The sequence below is a fragment of the Oryzias latipes genome, chromosome 20, assembly GCF_053564925.1.
Source record: "Oryzias latipes strain Hd-rR chromosome 20, Olatipes_Hd-rR_3.1".
In the NCBI taxonomy this organism is placed as follows: Eukaryota; Metazoa; Chordata; class Actinopteri; order Beloniformes; family Adrianichthyidae; genus Oryzias; species Oryzias latipes.
The window spans coordinates 3,709,868-3,734,637 of NC_136256.1; the positions used below are offsets into that span (position 1 = coordinate 3,709,868).

At 42.4% G+C, this 24,770-nt stretch overlaps 1 protein-coding gene across 15 annotated transcripts in view; it reads right to left on the minus strand.

The window, feature by feature from the left end:
• map7d2b (MAP7 domain containing 2b) overlaps positions 1–24,115 on the minus strand; it is a 40,347-nt gene extending 16,232 nt beyond the window's left edge. For 2 of the 15 annotated variants that reach the window (XM_078938834.1, XM_078938833.1), the window contains exons 1-11: positions 23,930–24,115; positions 23,661–23,799; positions 22,638–22,715; positions 20,133–20,293; positions 12,869–12,943; positions 10,709–10,853; positions 7,083–7,172; positions 3,840–3,926; positions 3,371–3,489; positions 1,474–1,547; positions 1,143–1,351 (exon numbers count right to left, since the gene is read on the minus strand). In XM_078938834.1, coding sequence (XP_078794960.1) covers positions 1,143–1,351; positions 1,474–1,547; positions 3,371–3,489; positions 3,840–3,926; positions 7,083–7,172; positions 10,709–10,853; positions 12,869–12,943; positions 20,133–20,293; positions 22,638–22,715; positions 23,661–23,697 — 1,075 coding nt within the window. In that variant the 5' untranslated portion in view covers positions 23,698–23,799; positions 23,930–24,115. Of the gene's footprint in view, positions 1–1,142; positions 1,352–1,473; positions 1,548–3,370; positions 3,490–3,839; positions 3,927–7,082; positions 7,173–10,708; positions 11,131–12,868; positions 12,944–20,132; positions 20,294–22,637; positions 22,716–23,660; positions 23,800–23,929 lie in introns of those variants that run through there. The other 13 variants (XM_078938843.1, XM_078938842.1, XM_078938841.1 and 10 more) reach the window with 11 other exon arrangements.
• Positions 24,116–24,770: the final 655 nt, after the last annotated feature.

Genomic DNA, 24,770 nt, shown 5'->3' on the forward strand with positions numbered 1-24,770 from the left:
AGACACAATTAAACTAAATTTAAACAATTGAATCATCTAAAAAGAATTATATCATGGTCCGGGTGAATACTCGATTCTGATTGGCTGCTGGGTGTGCGTTAAATAGTGATATACCACAGTGATAACCGCACGGTGAAAAAATAAGTTCCGGTCACGTAGCTTAAATGTTTTGTATCACTCCGCCGCCATCTTTAAAACAACCTTTTGCTTCATCATCTGGACAAAAACAAGCGGTAAGAGGAGAACTTTCTCTCTGAACTGATGCTTTATTCAAGCCATCGGAAAGATCAGCATACATATATCGCTTTATATCGCCGAATCTTGACTGCAGCAGTGGTGCGGCGCGACGCGGACTATTTCTTACGTGGTGCAGCGCGATTTTTGTGAGAAAAGCGATCCAAATTGGAAAAAAACAAGAATTAAGGACTAAAAACTGGTTACTATTTATTTATTTTGTAAGAGACCAAGGTAAAAGCAGGTTAATGGCCTTTGAAGTGTGCATTATCACTTTTTAACGCACTTCGCAGAAGCAATCCGCGTCGAACGGTTCAGGCTTCCTCAGCGTGCGTTAAAAAGTGATAATGCATGCTTTGTCGGCCATTACCCCTTACATAAAACATTCTTGTTAAAGTTTTCAAAGACTTCATCTTTGATTAAGACAAAAAGAAAACTAATAAAACTTCAACATGTTCACTTTTTGTGTAGCTACACAAAATATAAATATAAAGTTAGTCTTTTTGTGTGAAATTTATCAAACATATTGTGATCATATTGCTCAAAAATTACAGTTGCCTTTGCACCAATATTTAAAAAATAAATCAATATTCAGAAAGAAGAGATTTGTTTTTTGTGAGGTTACATAAAATTGCAATTTAATAAACTAAAGAAAAAAACAACTACCAGGGTAAAATTACAAATAATTTAGTTAAAAATTATTACTGAAAAAAATAAAAATAAATAAAAAAATTATTACTGAAAACTCACTTAACTTTTATTACATTTTTTAGAAAAAACAGCTGCAACTTCCAGCTTTTTCTCCACAATTATCACAAAAATGCACGTGAGATTGTGAAGGGACAGTACATCAACACAGAATATAGAGTTTCTCCTTTTTCTAAAAAAACCCTTTCTTAGAGCTTTACCTGCTGTCAGCTCTCTGCTGCTCGATTTGGGGATCTTCTTCTCTGACGTCTCCGTTTTGGTGGGTTTTTTCTCCGTGCTGCCATGACCCTTGGCCTCAAAGAGGGCCCTGTCCTCTGAGCCGGGGGTGGTGGCTCTCTGTCGAAGTGGGGAGGGCGGGTACTGACCCGGGGAGCAGGGGGACTGGGCTCTGCTCCTGTTAGACCTGACCCTGAAAGGAAGAACATGAACTTCTGGACAATGCAGATATACCCTCTTCGTGTGTGTGTGTGTGTGTGTGTGGGTGTGTGTGTGGGTGTGCGTGTGTGTGTGTGTGTGCGTGTGTGTGTGTACCGTTTGGGGGTGGCGGGGGCCTTGCTGCTCGCCCTAAAGGATGAACTCCTCATCGGTGCGTTTGGTGCTTCTCCCTGTGAGTCAGAGTTATTATATTATAAACACAAATACTGTTTGAAATCCTGAAACAAAAACCTTATGTTGCATAACAAAAAGTCCAAATGTATGACAGAGTTTTAGGGCCGACAAAGAAAAAAAGGAAAATCATGAGATTTAAAGTCATAAATGTACACGTCTAAGTGAGCGTACAGAGCAGCAGCAGGTGAACGCCGTGCAGCAGCAGACAGAGCAGACCGACTAAACTTAATTGAACAGGTAAGTTAAATTTTTGTTGATAACTATTTTCATCCTCTGTATTGTTTTATGTTCAAACAGGACGTTTCATCTGGAGGAGGGGGCGTATGGAACACTGTTTACACATTGGTGTTGTGCACATGACGTAATGAGATAAATGGACTTCTGGGTTTGTGAAGGAAAAGGAAAATAAAGTAGCGGTCCTCTACACCCAAACGTGTCTCTGAGCTCCTTATTTAAATATGAAACTCTGCTTTACCAACACCGAACCCCAGAAAGACGTCTACACTGACAATAATCTGATTTTGAGTCGCCAAAAGGTTCAGAATTTCTTTGTTTTTGAAACCTATCTGGAAATCAACCTCATTTTTCCTCTTTGAGCACGGCTCAGATAAACAGACAACTTTGTTTTTTTTCTTGTATTTAATGTATTTAATTTATTACTTTATTCTCGTAAATGTATTACTTTAAAGCCGTGATTAAAAATCATAATAATTGTTTGTAAACTGGCCCTAAACACCGTTGTACAAATGACTCCACCAACAAACTACCAATAAACTAATATTAAACACCCAAAAAACACAGGTCTGCACTGCGAGACAGTCGCATTATTAAAGTACGTTGAATAAAAACACTTGGAATCATTTGTGAACACGTCTAAGTACCTAAATGGATTTCTGTTTCAAATGGAAAAAGGTTGTGTGATTATAACTTGTGTCAATAAAAAATGGTTGAAGTGTTGCCTGAAGGGTTCTTTAGTACAATGCTGGAGCGTCTGTGATCATTTCATGCATTTGTTCAGAGTTGGATCATCAAATGGACCAAACATGAGTCAGCAGAAAAGGCAGAGAAGAGTGGACTGACATCGTTATCATCATTGTCGGCTCTCACATGCATGTTGCTTATGATGGCAGCAATGTGAGAATAAGAGTTTACAACACATCTGTGTTCAAAAACCATGACTAAAACGCAGAAATGATCTAAAGCACTCGTCCTTTATCCATAAAGTCCTAAATGACTGTGTAAAAACAATATGTATCTGGTTAAAACAGTCTACATTTATAAAGCTATAAAAACTTCAACCCATTGTTTTCACATTTCTCTTTCTTTATTATAGTATCTTCTGCCAATTTTTGGTGCTTAAATCCTTGTACAATTTTTCTGCCTCCATTATTCAACTATTCAAATGTTCAGCTCTTTCAGTTTTTTCCAGTTCTGACTTTTGGTCCTTCAAATCCTTGAACCTTTCAAGATATTCCAGGATTTGGAGGATTTTTGCCTTTATTGAATTACATGAGGAATCCTTGGTGCAGAAGCTCGCTGGTTCGATACCCGGCTCTGGCATTTTTCAAAAAGATATCTTTTTTTGTTATTGTGCTCTTTTCACTTTATTTATGGTCAACTTTGATCATTTCTTTATTATTTTTTTGTGTTTTGCCAATTATTACCCTTTAAGTTTCATTTTTATTCAGCAATAGAGCATTCAACCCTGCCTTTTCTTCTGGAAATGCAGCTCCTTCCAGTTAAGCTTTAATTTTTGGCCGGTTTAACCCTGGTGAGGGTCACAGGTCAGGGAATGTTTGGGTCTCAGGTGTGAGCTGACCGTGGGGGTTTTGGCTTTCAGCGTTTCCTCTGGGAGTCCGGCGATGCTTCTGCGATTGGAAGAAGTCCTCATCGGTCGGTGGTTGCCTGGAGAAACTGTTCGACGTGACACAAAAGACACTGACGGGTCACACACAGCAACAAATGTACAATAACACCCAGAGGAGAAATTATGTTGTTATTAGTATGCTATTAACATTAATTTGTATTTGATGATGCTTTTATGCCAGTTATCCTATATCATCAGCTCAGACACATACAGCTTTTTTACTGATGAAAATATATGGAACAATATCTTTTTCAAATAATAATTTTACACTCCATGTTTGTTTTGTGACCAAAAAGTTGAACATTTCAAAAGATAAATAAAAGAAAGGGTCAACTATGAAGAATTCTTGAGGAGAAATAGGAGGTGACAAGAGAGAATGAGGTTATTTCTTTAAAACGTAGGAAAATGATAGAAATCTCACCTCGTTCAGGTGAATTTAGAGCTGCTGAAGAGTTGGACAGCTGCTTGCTGATTAGTTGGTTTGATGCAACCGGAGACAGGAAGTCAACTAGTATTAAAAAAAGTAAAAACGTAGTAAGTCTGACTGAAACCTGCGAACTGCTGCGACGGTGAACACAGAGATGCCTCGCATGAACCCATGAACACAAACAGCAGCCGATCGCCCAGCTCTGCTGCACGCCGAGCGAACCGACCGGAGCAAACTGCCTCATCGGGAGGTGGAGGACGCTCACACAGAAGCAGCAGCTGCAGCCGCACAGAGGGAGGTGAGATGTGTTTGACAACAGTCACAGGGGAAGACAGAGGACACGGGGATGACATGAGGCTCCGTCTAAAATGAGACATTCAGGATTACATTTAAAAAAATCATCACCAATGGGACTCTAAATGACTTCTTAGGTTCTTCTGTTATCAGTTATTCTTCTGTGTTTTGTCACATACCTGACATGTTTTGACGGACGTTGAAACATGTCAGGTATGTGACAAAACACAACCGTGTCTGATAACAGAAGGCGTCAGTAACTATGAACATTATGGGACTTTAACTTGGTGAATATGGTACCAAGTGTTCAAGTAAAAATACAAACCAATGCCAATGAAGAGCTAGTGAACGATTGAGATTCATACATCCTTTGCTTTAGTCAAGTGTTTGTCATGGATGCTTTATTTTGTTTAATTTTATCTTTCATGTTTGACGACGTTTTCCTGAATATTTAGTCATTTTACGTTAGATTTTTTAATGAGAAAGATTTTACAGGAAGGATTGAACATCTGACTGAAAGGGTGATGCTTAGAGGTTATTGTCATGATTATTGTCAAAGGACAAAGCTTATTTTCAGGAATCCTGTTTCAGCTGCTCTTCTAAAGAACCTTAAGGGATCGGGTTTCCTTCGTTTGGTTTCCGCTCTCCTGCATCAGGGTCCTCCATCAGCCCCACCACCCCTGTTCCTGCCCCGCCACGCCTTAAATGTTTCTGGCTGCTTCTCCGGGTCACGTGAACAGCTCACAGACCTCGAACATCAGGCCATTTCAGTGAAATCAGGACCCGACAGAGTGTCTGGCTGCCGAGCAGACAGGTCAATATCCGGATGAGGAAGTAGCACCCAGCTTTGTATGTGGACCACACGGTTTTGTGGTGAATACGTATTCCATGTGCTTCATCTGTAAAAACGGCTTTTCTGGTTTGTTGAACGAGAGCTGGAAAACAAAAGAACCATAAAAATATGGAGTTTTTATCTGAATCTAAAGGAGACGGCAATGGGAGTAGCTGCTGTGGCAGTGGGGGGATGCAGTCAGGGTGGGGTCATGTGGCAGCACAGACAGCTACAGGGTGACTGTCCGGAATGATGGATGGTGTGTGTGTGTTGGGGGGGCTACCAGCTGAAAATCATCTTTATGCATCACTAAACAAGGCCTTGGGCCAAAATGACTGCGAGAGGTGCAGCCTTTTGTTGTGATGGGGTGGGGGCAGGGTGTGCTGGTGTGTGTCATGTGAAACAAAACAGCAAAAAGCGGGTCAGAGCCTCATTTTCAGATCCATTTCAGGAGAGAATGGATTCTTCTCTGCAAGGAAAGTGTTGGGGGAAAATGAGATGATCATCTGCAGCTTGGCCCTGCAGGCTGGTGGTCCTGCAGGCTGGTGGTCCTGCAGGCTGACCAGAGCAGGAAACAACAGAGATGAAAAGAGTGTGAACATGGGGAACAGAAAAGTGGAGTCTGATGCTCCAGATGATGGAAATCTGCTTGTTGGGAAGTGAAGGAAGTTTCTGAAAAGTTACACTGGTCATTGACGACGACCCCCAAATTCCTCAGAGGTTATGCAGGACAATAACTGAAGACGACAACTTGATGGCAAATCTAACGGAGAAACTGCAGGAAAGATCAGAACTTCTGTCCGTAGGAGATGAAGCTAAAACTGTGGGTTTTTTTTCCAATCAAAGAAGTCCATGAGACGAGCAATTCATGTGTTGAAAAATACCATCATCTGCACAGAAAGTAAGACAAGCCGTGAGTGAATGTTGGAGCTCAGAGATGCAGCATAAGGCAAAAAGAAAAAGGGGGCAAGAAGAGAGCCGTGTGGAACTCCAGTGAAGATGCAGTGACGGGCAGGGCAGAGCTGGATTCCTCCCATTCCCAGTCAGTCCAGAACCGTGTCAGAGATGCTTGATTCATAGAGGAGGATTTGGATATTTAGGAGAGGTGGACTGCAGAAAGATCCAGCAGGGTGGAGACAGAGGAACGTCTCAGAGCGAGAAGAACAGCCGCTGAGCCTGTTCAGGAACATTTCTGCTTCATTTTATTTCCTAATGTGTTTTTTCCAAAGGTTTAAGTAGGTTTAAGAAGATCTGTTTCTGTCCTGAAAGAATGTATTTAAATCTTTTGAATTCTCTGAGGTCAGGTTTTGTCAAGCAGAGGCACGTGCATCTATGGAGGCACTTAGTGGGAACCCGGGAGGTATTTATCGAAAAAACAAATATCTGGCACACATTTACTTAAAATAAATTCAGCATCTGTATTTTCTGTAGACTGTAACTATAAATGGAAACATCTATAGGTTTTGCTGGTAAAATTCCACATGGCGGCTGTCAGCTTCTTTAAAGTCAGGATTCATTTCTTTATACGTAATGTTGTTTATTCAAAACAGAGTTTCTGTTTCTTTGTTTTTATCTCTTTTCATTTCTAAATTGCTAAAGCTCAAGTTGAGAGCTGAAAAAATATTTGACAGGAGGGACATCGATAAAAAAGTATTGAACCTCAAACTAAGAGATCTACAAGTCAAGATCTAAAAGACACAGATTCTGGGTTTTTTCAGACTGGAAATGCAAAACCAAACATTGGTAAAGATCCTTTTTCCAGGCTTTTCCTTGTTGGCTGGGATGGCATTTTAATATTGTCAATTTCTTTTATTTGTGTTCCATTAATCCATCACTTGTGTTAATTGTGTTTTAAAATGTTAAAGCACTGGTCAGATTGTTGTTTTATACGTTCCTATAAATCTCTAAACTCTGTGGAGAGAAACAAACCCAAAATACTGCAATTCACTTTTGTTTGTCTTTACAAAGTGCTCAACATTTGAAAGTGAGTGTCAGACAGAAAACACAAACACACACATCTGTTGGTGAGAACAGTCATGCAGCATTCAGACGAAAACAGTGGCGATGGTGGGGGTGGGTGGGCGGGGCCCACAGAGGTATGTCTTCTCTACCGTGACGGGATTGGCTGGCACAAGAAGCAGCAGAGGGATCTTTGGGCTGAGCGGAGCCCATGGCATTGCAGGGCGGGGTCTTAGGGTTACCTGGGCAGCAGGTGAAGCAGAGCGAGAAAAGCAAAGCGTTACATTCACACCATTCACCTGTGCAAACACACCTGTGCACCTGGACCAGAACCGTCGTCCAGAACTACTCAAACTTCTACTGCTGTTGTGTGGTCACCATTGGCGAATCAACACAACACTTTCAACTGACTTGATGGGCTTTTGAAATTTGTTTGTCTTAAACAAAATGAAAGGAGTTTTTAGATGAAACTAGAGTCAGATCGATTTATTTGTGCTATATTTGATTGATTAGAGCAGGTTTTAATATACAAACAAAACTGGCATTTTATGTTTAACTCAAGTTAAAAATGAGTTAATTAAAAAGTTAATTTTAATTATTTCAATTATATAATATTGTTTCCAAATATTATTTCCAACTGAAACATTTTCAATCCGCCTTTAAAGCTGTGAAACAGAGACTGTTCTAATGTGAATTTCTTTTGTTTGGCTGGATCAGAACCAGGAACCATGACTGGAGCGAAACTCTGAAGACAGAACAGAACCTCCTCTCATCATCATCATCATCATCATCATCATCATCATCATCATCATCGTCATCATCTCAACCTGAAGCTGCTTCCAAAACCTCCCCTCTGAAAGCTGCGTCCTTCTGCCGTCAGTCAAACACTAAGCTGGTTTAGAATGTGACTCTTAGACAATATTAAACTCCAACATCAATTCAGAAGTAAAAAATGTTTTAAAGGATTTCTTCAAAAAGGTGTTTCTCTCATTGTAACATCTGTATATAGTCCAACAAAACACTGAAACAATCAAAGAAACCAACTAACCAAACAGCTCCAGTATGATTGACAGGAGATGACCCCTTTACTGAGTCCATCTAAATCACCTGAAGCTGCAGAGGTGTGGAGATCAGCTGATCTGCCAGATAAATGAACCAAAAACAGAGTACACCATTCAAAAATGACTGCCCTCAGAGACCAGACTCCATTCATAAATCACCTGGTTCTGCTCCACGGCTGCAGCATTTTACCCATTCTAGTACAACAGAGTACGGTTTGATGGATTTCTGCTGAAACCAAAAAAACTGTTGTATCTGAGACATGGACCGAGTGAGCGTGAGGTCATCCAGAGAAAACGGCTCCAGAAAAAGGAAATCAGTTCAGTCGCCATTTTTTGGTGGTCTGGATGTCGCCATGTTGGAGCAGGATGATGTCAATAAGCAGGGATTGCTTTGAGTTATTCTAACTCATCGTTTCTAGGGCAACCACTCCAGCCACTCAGGAGAGAGCTTTTTGGGAAGCCACACCCCTTCCTCTGAAAGCGGGCTCGGCAGAATCTGTCAATCCAGCATTTCAAACGTTTGCAGTGAGACCACACACTTTTACTGAGGCATCTGATTGGTCAGGTTGTAACCTGGAAAAACACCTTAAAAACACATTAAAAAAATGAGGATTATCAAGAACATGTCAGAAAAGATAGATCAAAAATGGTTGTTCTTCTGACCAATAGAATGACAGATTAACAGATGTTTACTTCTCTGTAGAAGTCTATGGGATTTTGGCTTCTTGGAACCACTTCCTGTTTGGAACACGGGGGCGGAGTCACTCAGTCCAGTTCTCATAGACAGTCAATGGTTGGGTAATTTGTGGTTGACTAAGCTAAAGGTTAGCTACCAGACCTGCTTTTGTTTTGAAAATATGAAATGAAAGGTAAGCGATCCTTAAAGAACGGTCAGAGCTGTTACATGTTTTTGTAGCTCCATAAAAGAGGAAGTAAAGTCATGTACGACACATTTGTCCTCTTTTCAACGTTGTGGTCTCATGTCAGCACTGGCATTACTGACGGGATCAAACATGTTTGGTATCTGCCTGTCAGGGCTCTGAATCACTTCAATAATGATGGTAAATCTGAATGAGTTCTCCATTTTTAACTGAGCTGGTCGCACATTGACACTGGAAGAGGGAAACCAATGCGGAAAAATGAAACAGAGAAATGGGAGGAGCTTAACAAGGTCAAACTACAAACCGTCACAAATCAAGACCCACCCAACAGTCTGTCCCCACTCCCACAGCATTTATGGCAGGTCTGCACATGTTTTGTCCGGTCTAACTGCAGCTCACAAACAAAATAAAAAACAGAATCCATTCACGCTGCTGTGAAGACAAAGATGGAGTAAAAATGTTGACCAATTACTTCTATTGAAATGACTGCAATGCAGAAAAGAGGAACGACGGAGAATGAAATGCATGAACACCAGAAAGCAGCCAAGCCTGCAGTCTGATTAATGGGAGGAAAACACAGTGACCACATAAATCTGCACTCTGATCCTCAAAAAACCATGTAGTTACAGAAACAGTCAACGTTCATGAAGTCATGTTGGCGTTTTCTTTAGTACATATTATTATTATCATAATTCTTTAGTATAAGAGTATCTTTATTAGTATATCATATTATTTTGTCACAAGAAAATGTTTGTTTATGTATTTTGTATGTTCAAAATATTTATAACAAAAGAATTCAGAAAACTGATCCCACAGCTTATTTTCAATCAATCCAACTTCTCCAAAATAGAAAGGAAAGGTCATCAAACGCACCAGGATTCACCTGCACCATGTTTCTATGTTAATTCTCCAGGTAACCGACTCCTGCATGTGGGTTACACGTTAAATGATTACCCAAGTTATCTTTTTAAATCTGTCCATTCATTCACAATCCTTAAGTTGTCAGAAAAAACACAAATGAATAAAAGCCTCTGTCCTTTCATGGAGTGAGGCTGTAAGCTGAGATGCTGCTGTTTCTGCCGCAGTCAGCTTTCTGTTGGGCTGACTGATCCCAGAGCAGCCGTGGTGACAGACAGCCGGGCCAGAACCACACAGGAAGCCGGCTGGACACTGATCCACAGTCAGTAGCGGGACAGCTTGGCTGACGAGCGCTGTGAATAATTGATGGTGTTGTGAATGCGCCGCAGACCGGAGCTGGTGGCGCTGCGGCCTTCAGCTATCAGCTGAGGCGGCGGCTAACGCCTCAGAACAGAGAACGAGGTGAGACGGGGGAGAAAAGACCTGAAACAAGAGAGGAGGATGTGGGCGGAGAGTCGCCTGTGTGTGTTGCTTGCTGTGTTTGAGGTTTGCTGTGTCACTCCTGCTCTATAGAGAACGAGACCAGTCTGTCAGCGGAAAAGACAACACACACACACAAACACACACCTGTAGGACTCAGGAGGCCAATCCAACAGCAAACATCAGTGTGTGTGTCCCAGCACCTCCTCCAACCACATCTCTGAACCCCGAGGAGGCTCTGACAAACGCTCCCAGAGCCCAGCTCCTCCTGCAATGCAGCCTCCACACCCTTTTCCTTCCTCTGCCCCTTTTGTTCTCCATCACTTCTCCTCACGTTCTGTTCTCTTTGTCCAGTCACTCCTCTGCTGCCGTCCCCACCCTGCATCCTACCATCCCCCCCTCCCTGACCTCCAGACCTCCTCCTCAACCATCACCTCTCCCTCCTTCTCACACCCCATCAGCATCCTTTCATGAGAAATCTCTGACATCATCACTCACCTTCCACTCCATCAGGCGGTCCTCCCCATGTCCACCGCTTAGGCCTGTTCTCCAGGTGGTCCCGGGCCTCCCCTCCGTTGTTTCCTCCTCCACCTCTCCTGTCGGCGCCCCCGGTTCTCCGGCGTACCAGGGCCTCCAGCCTCTCCTGCTCGTTGCGTTCAGACACGGGGAAGAAGAGACATTCTCTTACCGAACCGTCGCTACGGCGACGGAGTCCAGGTGACGCGCCTGGAGAAGGCTGCGCCATGGTAACAGCAGCAGAGTCCCTTCACGCTGTGTGCGCGCCGTCTGCTGACATTCGCCTGCTGCCTGGCCTGTCACTCAGAGAGGGATATGACAGCAGTGCTGCTCCATCCTCCTCCATCTGCTGCTCCACCAGCACTGACTCCCCTCACTCGCCCCACCCTCCCTCCTCCTCTCTCTCTGTCATGAACTCGGTGCCTTGATCTCCCACTCCCTCTCTCAAATCTGTTTCGCAGAGCGTTTAACTGGTGGGAGGGGCTGAATGCAGGCTGTCACAAACCCCCATACAGACATGAGGACACACAGAGGAACTGGGTGGACTGGATGCTTAGCATCGGTTATATCTCCACTGTCTTCTCCTCTTCGTCTTCATGCCCTCCTCTTCATCATTTCCTAAAATCAAACTAAAGGAATCTTTTGCTTTTTTGTTATGGGGAGGTTATTGAAGATAAACCAGAGAGCAGGAAAACTCAAACAAATCCAGAAGAAACCAAAACACAGAATACGAAAAAGGACAACTCCCTAAATATTGAGTTGCAAACCATAATTTTTGTTTTCTTAGTCAATGTAAAACAATCCAAAGAGCCTATTTTGATCCTGTATTTAGTATAAACAGATTTTAAAATGAAACAGCAACCTTTCTGGCTTAGATGATTAAAAAAAACAAATAAAACAATGAACACTTTAGTTAACATCTTTCTGAAAACTCCTTTTCGTTTAGTGAATTGCTTCATTACAGAAATCTTTATAGATAATGGACACAAACTGTGCTTTAAAAAAGACCTTTTGTATCAAACATGCAGGAAATGGTGAGTTAGAGTGGTAGCAAAGTAAAATTAACATGTCTGTACATTTTCTATACAATAAACTAGAAGAGGAATGTTTTACTTTTGCTGATTGAAATCTCAGTGACCTACAAAGACACAAACCAGATCCTTCTGACCTGCTCTGCTCTTCTCCAGCAGCATCTTTAAAGGCAAACATTGCATCTGTGGTTCCCTCATCCTGCTGCTCACAGATGTTCACTCCTGACCTCAGTATAGCTTCCTCTCTTTCCCATAATTCATTGTGACTCATCGTCTTTATTCCTGTAGTTTTTCCGCACGTCTCCCTTCTTCTTGAGAATGGAACCAGAACTCTTCTCCTCCATTCCTCCTCTCCATCCCAGTCAGAAACTCTTCTGCTGCCTCTCCTAAACTCTTCCATACCTCCACAGGTATCTTGTTAGGACCAACTGCTTCTCCATCACTTCATCTCTGTTTCCTTCACCCACATGTCTGTTAGAGTTTGATCCAATCGTCACGCTCTCCTCTGGAGAGCCTGGATCTCCTCATCCATCTCCCTCCAGAATTTCTCCTTCTCCTCTGCAGCTCCTATTCTACCTGGGGGTCATAACCCCTGACAACATTCAACATCACACCTTCATCTTCCAGCTTCAGACTCTTCCTCCTATCTGACTCTCTCTTCACCTCCAGAACCTCCTGATCAAGCTCCTCCTTCAGGATCTCCTCCTCTGCTCCTTTTTCCATCCACATCATGATAAAACAGCTTGGAGCTGCTTCCAATCTACCAGTCTGGATCTCTTTCCATCTGAAAACACAGCAGATCCATCTTTCTGCTTTCTAGAATGTTGACCAACTCTCTAGTTTTCCTGTCAAAGTTCCTACATTCTACCGAAGTTTCTCAGTTCTTCACTCCTGCCTAAACATTTATCTCTCCGTTTGCACACATGACTTCCTTCTCTCCTTCCTTCTTCCACCAACAGTCGTCCAGCTTCCACCATGTAGGTCAACGTTGTTGTTATCTTGCGACTGATCCAGAATGAATGTTTTGTTTGCGATTCCCATGACTGATTTGGGTTTGGTTTCACATTGGATGCCCTTCCTGCTAGAACTCTCTGCATTTACCCAGACTTACATCATGAATCTCTATGGCCTGAAAATCAGAAGCTATCAATGACGTAGAAGCTGTCCTTCCTGCGTACAGCTGTACCTGTGCCGACACAGAAACAAACAACAACAATCATGAGGAGAGCCTAAAGCTGTGAATGCTGTATGAATGTTTGTATGCATAGTCACAGCATTGCGTCACATCTCTGTGTTGTTCGTGTTCCCATATCTGTCTCGGGGGGCGCTGCAGCCACAGTGAATCCAACGGATCAGCTGCTTCAGTCAACCTGCAGTGCATGGAGAAGGCTCCACCTCAGCACCGCCGGGGGTTTGCTGAAGGTGCATACACACAAACTGCAGGAGGGGGGAGTGAAACTGATGTGGATCTAAGACAGGAGCAGACTGCAGCAGCTGTTCGCTTGATGCAGAAACACAGGAGAGCAGCTCGTTTCTGCTGATGAGAACAAACCTGTGTTTTTTCTCATTCAGTCACTAAATCACAGATTTTTAAACTGTGAGGTGACGTTAGATTTGCTGCAGCCTGTAAGCTCAGAGCGGACACAGCAGCTCATCACATCAACCCTTCCCGTAACCTGAATCCACGCCATCGTCCCAGCAGCACCACCAATCACAGTCATTATGAGACGCCCACTGACAGGAACCTCCCTCCCCCTCCCTCTGACTAGAGGAGCTCATCCTCCGGGGACCGGAGACTCGCATGTTCACGACCCAGGTCAGTTTCAGGGTGACCTTTGAAGGATCAGAAACAGAGGTCAGTGTCTTTGGGCCAATGACTGTCTGAGGAAGACTGGGTCGATTTACTCTGTGAACCCAAACATCACTATCAAGGTTACACAACTTACATGTCTTTTTGTAGTCGATTCAACTTTAAAGTATCAAGCTCTGTTGTGATTAATTCAAATTTAACTCAATAGTGCTCAGTATCTCAAAGCTTATTTGTGTGGTGCTCTCAAAACCTTCAGGAGCCCTAAAGTAGCGTCATGATGTCATCCACGTCACCACGTTCTGCCTGTCTTTTCGTTTTCTCATCACAAGTTCAGGTGTTGTTGGACTTGCCGGATGCGACGTTGCAAATTGAACATTTAGCATTTTATTTTCTGCAATACGCTCCGTTTTTGCCCCGCCTCAAGACACCACAACCCCGGTCTTTTTCAACACCGTATTGTTGTTGTTTTTCTCAGTGGCGTCTTGTCATCAGCCCTGATTAGGATGTCTGATAGCTGACAGATCCACTCCGCACTGCAGGCTGATCTGGATTCATTCTGCCCAATTTCTAAAATAAAACAAATAACTGCCATATTCTATCTTTCATTCTATAGACTCTCAATCAGAATAAATATTACAACAAGTTGAAGTTAAGCTAATAGTCCCAAGCTAACATTAGCGGCACAAAGAAAGCTGCAGAGTTTTGAGGTAGATGTCAGCTCAGGTGAGGAAAACAAAGACGAACATGAGGGGGTAAGGAGGAGAGGAAAAGGCAGTTTAGCTGCCCATGTCGCTGCATCACAAACCGGAGCTTCTTTAAACGCCACATTTGGATACAAAAAGATTTCCCAAGCTTTGAACATCCCAAGGAGAACTGTGCAAGTGATAATAAGAAATGGAAGGAGTGTTAGACCACTGCAGATCTCCAAAGAGCCGGCCGTCCGTCTAAACATTCAGCTCAAACAAGGAGAAGTCTTATCAGAGATGCAGCAGAGAGGCCCATGATGACTCTGGATGACCTGCAGAGATCAACAACTGAGAGGAGAGTCTGTCCATAGGACAAAGAGCAGTCGTATACTGCACAAATCTGGCCTTTATGGAAGAGAGGCAAGAAGAAAGCCGTTCCTTAAAGATATCCATCAAAAATGTTGTTTAAAGTTACCCACAAGCCACCTGGGAGACACACCAAACATGTTGAAGAAGGAGCTCTGGTCAGATGAAACCTTGGCAACAATGCAAAATGTTATGTTTGGCCTAAAAGCAACACAGCTCATCAAACCTGAACACACCATCCCCACTGTCAAGCATGGTGGTGGCAGCATCATGGTTTGGACCTACTTTTCTTCAGCAGGGACAGGGAGGATGGTTAGAATTGATGGGAAGATGGATGGAGCCAAATACAGGAGCATTCTGGAAGAAAACCTGATAGAGTCTGCAAAAGAGCTGAGACTGGGACGGAGATTTGTCTTCCAACAAGACAACGATCCCAAACATAAAGAAAATGTACAATGGATGGTTCACAAATCAACATATCCAGCTGTTAGAATGGCCAAGTCAAAGTCCAGACCTGAATCCCATCAAGAATCTGTGGAAAGAACTGAACACTGCTGTTCACAAACGCTCTCCATCCAGCCTCACTGAGCTCCAGCTGTTTTAAGGAGGAAGGGGCAAAAATGTCAGTCTCTCCATGAGCAAAAGTGATGGAGACAAACCCAAGAGACTCACAGCTGGAACCACAGCAAAAGGTGGAGCTACAAAGTATTAACTTAAGGGGGCTGAATCATTTTGACCGCTCTATTTTGTAGTTCTTTATTTGTTAAACAAGTTTGAAATATCCAATAAATTTCATTCCACTTCATGATTGTGTCCCACTCGTTGTTGATTCTTCACAAACAAATGACAGTTTTATATCTTTATGTTTGCAGCCTGAAATGTGTCAAAAGGTTAAAAAGTTCAAGGGGGGCAAATACTTTTGCAAGGCACTGTATTTCTAGTATAGTTCTACCAATAAATATAGATTGTTTCTGCCATCTGTTGAAATATGTGCATTTTTTGAAGAAAGCACATTGTATTTAATTCTAAAAATTGTATTAAGCAATCACTATTGTGTGGTTTCATGGTTTTTTTAATCATAAAATTGTGGAAAGTATTAATATCTCTGTTTAAAATACATTTCCAGTTCCAAACATTTTAAGCTGAATAATTGTAAATATTTTGAATGCTACACATACTTAATGAGTTAGATCATTTTTAAATCATTTGAGTGCATTTTACATTTCTATGAGTTGAGAAATATAAAAAATAGTTTTTTAATTGGAAAATATTTATGAAAGGAAAATAAAGATTTAAGTAAACTGAAAATGTAATTTTAATAATTGTAAACTTAAACATGTTAATGCTATAACTTAAAGATCATTGTGTAATCAGTTACAGTGCATCTACAACAAAAACAGAGCCAAGCATCCGTAGTTATCCGTGATCCAAATCGGTTTTCTATCAACTTTGGTGATTTTTGTTTATTCTTTTCATGTGCAGGACAATAATCCTTGCAGATGGTTAACAACAAAAAGAAGGAGAAGCTACAAACATTTCAGGAACACAAAGCTGGACTAACAAGAGACTGAAGTAATGAAACCTGCTCTGATGAAAGCATCCACAACAGAAAGAGCTTCTTCTTTCATTTCACTGCATTTATGTAGATTGGAGCATTTATCTGATCTGAACACAGACACACAGACACTGTTTACACACACACCAGGAGTCAGAGTTTACACTAAATAAGCTCATCCTGACGGAGACATGTTCATGTCAGAAAACAAAATCCCAGACGAGTCATTTTAAAAAAAAGATATGGTAGTTTCACTACAATACTTAAAACATTCAATACTGAGCAGAAGAAAAGAGTTTAATAATTATCAGCTTACAGTTTAAGAGAAGTTTATCCCACGTCTTCTGGCAAACCTGGACATGAACGTCACAATAATTATCATCATGAATCCACTTTACAACATGTAAGATGTTTTAGCTTTAACATCAGAGTAAATAACCTTGAGAATGGCGAGGCCAACATCTGCTGGCAGAATTTAAGGGGCTGGGTCATGTGACAGACCGCCAGCACAACTGGAATCAGAATGTGATCAGCAACAGTCCTGTTACCAACATGAAGTAAGCTCTGCATTTAGGACCAGTCTGACTCCAAAAAAGGAATTAGAGTTACTAGGTACATCACCCAAAAAGTAATTGAGTCAGGAACTCAGTTACTGCATCTCAAAAGTAACTAGAAACCGCTGCATTTCCAGAAGAAAATGCAGGGTTGAAAAAATAAAGACATGATCAAAGTTGACCATAAATAAATTGAAAATAGCACAAGAACAAAAAAGATATGTTTGTGAAAAATAACCAGAGCCGGGTATCGAACCAGCGAGCTTCTGCACCAAGGATTCCCCGTGTAATTCAATGGAGGCAAAAATCCTGGAACATCTTGAAAAGTTCAAGGATTTGAAGGACCAAAAGTCACAGCTGGAAAAACTGAAAGAGCTGAACATTTGAATAGTTGAATAATGGAGGCAGAAAAATTGTAGAAGGAGTTAAGCACCAAAAAATAACGGAAGATACTATAGATAGTTCTATATGGTATAGATTCAATTGTGTGCTTAATTATAATGGAGGATTAAAGTATATAATTTATTTATTAGAATTTTTACACAAAAACCATAAACAAGCATAACTAAATAACTTTATATAAAACAGGAATGTTTTAAAGTATCAATATATTTCAAGTTTCTAATTTTAGTTTAAATGAACAAAATACTCTCAACTAGTAACGGTGGGGAAAACTGGAAGTTCAAAACCAGCAACTAGAATATGTAGCAACAAGAAAATAACAATATCTCTGCTGCATCTAAGAAATTCAGTCTAATATTGCACCTTAACCTGAACTTCAGAATTATCACACTACAAACTGCAAAAAGAAAAAGAGAAGTAATATTAAATTTACATGGAGAAAACACACTTTGTATAACAATCAAACTAAATACATTCCTGTTCCTTTCTGTGTTCTGTCATCAGTGAAGTTTATGGCTCTGTGGGTTTAACTCCGGCTATGATCTCTGAGTGACTCCAACTCAACAGTGGACAGTGGGAGCGTGTTTCCCACGGCATAACTTGCAATAATTCTGTTCCGTTCTGTGCCAGTTCCACGTCGTTGGGCAGTAAAACCCAGTTGGGCTTGTTTTAGTGGTGCTGCATGGTCACTCCGCAGCTTGGGTGGCTTGTGAGGAAAGGAAAGCTTTGGGGTCTGGGTGCTTCATCTGAGTGGCTGTAGATGGACGCCGATGCCGTCTTTGCACCGGGACACAATGTGGTTCAATTCAAGTCAAATAGAATCGATATTCCCAGCCTGAAAATGCTGCCTTAAGCGCCAGATTCAAAAAAAGGAGGAACTGATTGAACCACACCCATAACCTGTGAATTAATGTTCCACGATTTATACCAAATGGTGTCGTAGCGAGGACCGAAATAATTAGTTACTTTACTCTGTTAGTACATTTTATAAACCTGTGTGGTTTTCTAGTTTCTGCAGAGCGGCAGGAGTTTATTAGAAATTCCCCTCTGAGTTGTGGGCGGGACCGCCATCTGTTTACATTCTCTCCACGAGCTTACAGCCCCTCACACCCCAAACCTCTGTTTGTTTCTTTTTGTTCTGTCCAGCAAACACAAACACAGAATGCAGCTGTATGTTTAGCTTGTTTGTTACTCCTGGAGTATGTTCATATAAACCCCTCCTATTATAGAAGCTGAACCTCATTGAGTTTTAGCCGCTCGGACAGAACGATATAGGAGGGAAGACAGAAAGGGGGGGGGGGGGGGGGGTGACAATTAAAAGGTCACAGGATAAGATAGAGTTAGCTGTGCTATCTTGTGGGGTCCAGATGACCCCACTCCCAACGTGAACATGCCTTGGATAGCAAAGGATTGGTGCACACATACACACACCCACACACAGGCATAACATGCTAAGTCCTCGTGCACACAGACATGAAAATATGGGATCGAAAGACAATAACACCCAACCTTACTGTAACACAATGCCATAACACAATTTTAATCTTCATTTTCTTTATTTATGTCCTCCATTATGAAAAAATGCCACAAGAACATGTTAAAAAATACTATCAAATCAGATTAAAATTGCGTTTCTGAGTATTTCTTTACTCAGGAGCAGACGAATAATGCTGCACGGCTGCATAGCTACGATCCTGCTCCCCACTTTTGTTGCAGCTGCAGTGTTAGGTTGGGGTTGAGAGAGGCTGTAAGCTAATGGGAGAGAGTGTAAACAAAGGGATGATGGTTAATGAGCACCAACAGCCTTGTTCACAACTCAGAGGTGAATTTCTAACGAACTCCTGCCGCTCTGCAGAAACTATGTTCTATAGAAAACCACACAGGTTTTGGATTTTTGCTAAAAACGGCATACTTAAAAGGTCACTGGGAACGCTTTGAAATTCGATGAAAAGATGATCAGAGTGGGACTTTAAGGCTGGTGGAAACATGCTGACTGCACAGAACCCTTCAGCAGACAGGAAGTCTTTAGAGCTGCTGCAGTGATGACTCCCAGCCGGAACTCCGTTATGGATCAGAAAGCTGTTAGAGGAGGAGCAAAGCCACGGTTTGGATCCCAGCTTAGTCACAGGTAAACAGCCTTCAGCATGTTGGGCGTCTCCCTGAAGACGGTTTTGAAGGATCAGAACATCCAGAAAAGCCATTTGGAATGAATCTCAATGCAAAATCCAAATAAAAAATGCCTTAAAAACTTCAGAGGGAATGGCTTCATCAACTCATATGTTATGTGGAATCCAAAATAAAAAGAAGACAAACTAAATATTTTGTTTGTGAGTGTAATTCACTGAAATGAAAAAGGATTTTTCTGATTTTCTCGAATCAACGTATCAGAAGAATGAAAAAAGGCCGGTAGGATTTATTTTCTTATTGACGCCACAGTGAATATTTGTTCATCATTAGTCCAGCAGGATGTGGTTTAATGAAACACATGCTGACATTTCCACACTGTCAAGGTCAAGAAGGTTCAACATAAACCATCACGTCATTCTTTATGTGGGATTTAAAGGAACTTTGGTTCACGACTAAAGTGATCCAAATTCAAATAAATGGAAGAAAGTAACCAGTCACCCGCAGCACACCGTCTGACGAAAACATGCGACCAGAACTGCAGCAAAGCACAGAAACAGAAGATCCCACTCAGACTTCATCAACACAACATGATGAAGCTGCAGGCTGCACTCAGAGTCAGGGAATCCACACGCATGACAGCAAAGCTACAGCAGACAAGGATCCAACACAACAACAACCTCAGTCACTGAGACAGAAACCAAACCTGAGATGCTCCTGAGCCTGAAGAACAAACGCATGAGTGGCTGACTGTAAACAACACAACACAATAACAACACACCCTGCTGGGTGGACAGTGATGACTGCTGCCTGAACACCTGAACGCAGCACGAGCCGCTTCTGTTTGCTAACTTTAGCAGTGCTGTGGACGCTCCCACCTTCTCAGCCTCCTGCTGCTGCCGTCTCTTGTCTTCAGCCGCCGCCCTTCGCTGCTGCTCCTTCCGCCGCTGCTCCTCCATCTTCCTCCCTCGCTCCTCAGCGCAGCGCTCCAGTTGTTGCTGCACACGGCGCTCCTTGTCCTGCAGCAGCTGGGGCAGCTCTGCAGGCGCAGCACAACAGACGGGATTCAGATTACTATCTCCAAAACGCCAGTCCTAATGGATGTGAAAAACTCTGGTGATCTTCAGACGTCCCTGAAGGATTCTGGAAAGACTTTCAGGCCAAAACGTGCAGATGCTTCCCAGATTAAGCTCTTCACAAGCATGTGAACCACGCCATCAATTAAAATTAAGCATCAAAATTCTGGACATATTTACATATTTGGGTCTGCAGATTAATGTTTGATGTGCAAACATGGTTTTCCCTTTCTTCAGAGAAATGAAGAGTCTGCTTTTAAGAAACCTGCAGCCAAAGAGGCGTGTTAACACCGTTTCTGGAAAAAGGAACAACAGAGACGCAGAAAGGTCCAACAACTTTACTAGAAACATAGTTTCATTTTATATGAGTCATTATTTTATAATCCCAATTCTTCCCCTACCTCTGCAGCTTCTCCCTACCCCATCAATAGGGGCATTTGGAGGGTTAGGGGTGATATAGAACTATTTCAGACACTGCATGGACGGCGGAGGGATACAAGGCTAGGGATCCGCGTCCGGCTGCTCCCGCCGTCCAGTTCTGATCCAGATTCCAGCTCAGACCAGGAAAACAAAGACGTTCATGGATCTATTGGTCTGACAGTGGATGATCAGAATGGAGCAGAATGTGCCCCACCCCCACCCCCCTGCGTTTTCCTCCATCACAAATATGATCTGTTTCCAACTGCATTTTTTCTTCTGCTACTGATTCGCCACAATTTGAAAAGAAATATTTAGGAATGCAGTCTGAAGCTTCAATTCTTTTATACATTCCTTCCATCATCAGAAAATACCACAAGGACACGTTGAAAACATCCTTGCCATCTGAGTGGGTTGTTTAATCCTCGTTTCTCTTTCTGTATCTTCAAATTCTCGACTGACTGAACCTTTTTATTTCCTCAACATTAATCTGCTTTCATGTTATTTTACGTTTTAATGTGCTCCACTAGAAGCTTTTTTGATAAATGTGGGTTTTGTCTGAATTCCCACCCTAACCCCTACATAGTGCACTATATTGGCCATTTTGTAGTCTTCTGTCTGAACCTACAATTCCATAATCCAGTGTCCTAGAAATTCACCAGAAGTCTCTGTGAGAAACCAGTGTGCATCAATGCTCACTAGATTGGCGAATATAGACCACAATGCATTGCATCTGAACAGTTTTTGCGGGGGAAAAATGTATCTAAATATATTTTTTTGATAAACCATCAATGATTTTATCTTCAGAAGACAGTGGACTCATAAATAATTGTCGCGAAACCCCCACATCAATTAGAAATTAATTTTGTCATTTAAAAAATAAAACGTAATGAGCATGGTGTCAGAATTGCTTTCCAGGGCACCACATAGTGGCACACTATATAGTTTCAGTAGTTAGGGGTTAGGGTGTGTAGGTACCATAACCATTCGGCCTCCATCAAACGTTCGGGGTCCTTGGACTAGTGCTGACGTCACATTATGTGATTGGCTGTCCGTTGGTCCAATGACGTGTCAGACAGTGATTGGTCTGGATAAATTACGACACCACCATAGAAGAAGATATTATGAAGTCCGTTGTAAACAAACAGAGCTCCGACACAGACTGAGATTTTCTTCAAAACAAGCTTTTATTGTTATGATTATTAAACAAGCACTATAAAACAAAGCACCTTCCCTGCCTGCGAACACGAAGCTACAGACTCCAGCTGCTCTGATCAGAGACACGGTTCTCTGTGTGGAGCAGCAGCTTCATTCTAACAGCCACAGATCTTTTTACTAAGTGGGTTGATGCAAAATCTCTCCATTTATGAGGGAAAAGAACTTTGGGTTACAAAAGGAAATGTGAAATGAAAATATGTTTAGCCCGAGCAGATCTCCACGCTACGCAGTTTGACCAAGTGGGGCCACCGTAGTGTGACATCATCCTAAGTCGAAAGGACCCCGAACGGTTATTGCAGGCCGAATGGTCATGGTACCTACAAGGGCGGAAATTCAAAGTTCAAAGCAGCTTTTTTTTCATCCACACAGATTTTTTGTTTAGATCAGAGGCCTTAAAGTAAATCTATCTACACTCGACAAGTACACCCCCTCTCCAAACCCCATAACGGACGCCCACAGCTCCACCAGCTGGACGCTGACACTCACCTTGTGTCTTTTCCTTCCTGTCACATTTTTCCTATGGCACCGAAGCTTAAGTGTGCAGTCATTTTATCTTTAATGTTTTGTGTTATTTTAGCCTCTCTGGATATGTATTGTTTTCATTTGTTTGGTGTTGGTCAGCTTTGTTGCCTTTTTCCTGTTTGCAGCAGACATTTGCCATCAGCTGAGTACCTGCAGGGCCGGATGCGGTTCTGGACGGAGATGCGCTCCTGCTGTGGAGCGGCGGAGGAGAGGCAGGTGGGACCAGAGCTGTGTGTGAAGACAGACACACATGATTCATGCAACGCTTGCCAGGAGGCGGTGGGAAAACATAAACACTGAAGAGCTTCCGGGTTTAAATGCTGTGAACAGGAGGCCCAGACAGGGAGCTCCAGGCCTCCTCCTGCTCCTCCTGTCTGCTGGACGGACATGACGCCCGCGGGGCGACTCTGGACAGACGCTCACATGGCAGACCAGAACCGCCCCAGTTCCAACACATAGGGTCTACTTTGCTTCACCACAAACCAAAATCACACAGATTAGTTTGGAATTTGAGCAGGAATGTGAGACCTTAGGGCTCCACGATATGAGGAAAACTTGTGATATTTGAACAAATAGTAAAACAACCGAAAATATAATTTCTATTTTACGGCAGTTTCATTTAAATAACAGTCAACATCCCTTAAATCATCCTCTAAATGAAACTAGTCTGCATGGGAGGCGAGCGCCTAACATAAAAGGCTTCATCTGATTGGTCAAAGGCATAAATTTATTTATTGGATCTGCTAAATGCTTCAAGCATTAAAGTAATCATTTACTGCGATTATCGCCGTCTTTTGCGATATACATTTTGCACAGATATCGAGATATCGATACATTTGCGATTTATTGGGCAGGCCTATGAGACATTACATTTATAGAGAGAAATCTCGCTTAAAAGCTTCAACAACCGAGCAGAAACAAATCAAAAATGGGCTACAAAGAGGAATAAACGGGAATAGGTCATCCATCAGCATCATCCATCATCATCATCATCAGCAGCAGCAGCAGCAGCAGCAGCAGCAGCATCATCATCAGCATCAGCAGCAGCAGCAGCAGCAGCAGCAGCAGCATCTCCCAGCATTCAAAGAGCAGACAGACAGGAAGGAGGGATGGCTCCATCATCATCATCACCGTCTCGCTCTGAAAGAACACAGATGTCCTGTTTGTCCTCACCTGTCATGTCTGCGCGGCTCAGAGCCAGCCGGGTCATCACCGAATCCGAACCGAGCCGAGCCGCAGCAGCGCCGCGTGAGAGCAAAACCGTGACTGAGGGAGCAGCTGATGCTCGGAGGAGCAAGGCGGCTATTTTTAGCTGTGGACAGAAGCTGAGTCACTGCTCTGATTGAAATGACGTGACTCCACACATAAATACAGGTTGTTTTCGAAGAATCTCAAATAATTAGCCTAAATTTACCAAAACGTCATAGAATCTACAAACTCACCTTTTAAATTTCAATAACGCGGAGTTGTTCAACTGTCTTACCCTAAATATATATTTAATGCTATTTTCTGTTAAAGAATACAAACACGTTTACATTTAACGACATTTCCAGACAGTTTCCAACTGTTGGATGATTTCCAAATCAATGCGCCAACCGACTCACACCTTCATCCTCCGCGTAAGAACTAGGGGGTGCTTGTGTAGAAAACATGTTTTTAAAACCAAAACGTGTTTGCATGAGAGATTATGTGACGTCAGGGGGAGGTTTTTTTGTCTCAAGCTGGTTCTGTCCCTCTTTGCTTAGTCTCGTGCTGCAATCACATCCGCTCGTTTCATCGTGCACGTGCCAAGCGCTGGCGAGCGCCTGGAGGACGGGGGTTACGTCATAGTTCGGCTGCCGTGACGCAGACAGCGGGTCCGGCGCTTGAAGATATAAATGTGAAGGCTTACAAAATAAAACAGCTCCAGCTGGCGGATATGAAGACAGACCACAGAGCCTTTGGAGCAGCAGCTTAGGAAATAGAATTTATTTTTGTTCCGTTTCTATGTATAGTTCTATCTTAATTCACTTTGTTTTGCCTTTTAAAACTGGAGGGACAGATAGGTTCTTTTTTTTTGAACAAGTCATGTTCAAGGGCTTGTTTTAGAACCAAAAAGATAAACACATGTCAATTTACAAAATCCATCCACATCATTTTTTTCCTGTTTTTGTAAGTTCCTCGTTGTTGTTTTTACCTTCCAACTGGTTAGTGTCCCCAGTAAATCCTCTTCACTGCATCCTCATGTCCTCCTCTCCATCCATGAACCTCCTCTAGACCTCCTTCCTCGTAGCCTCAGCATCC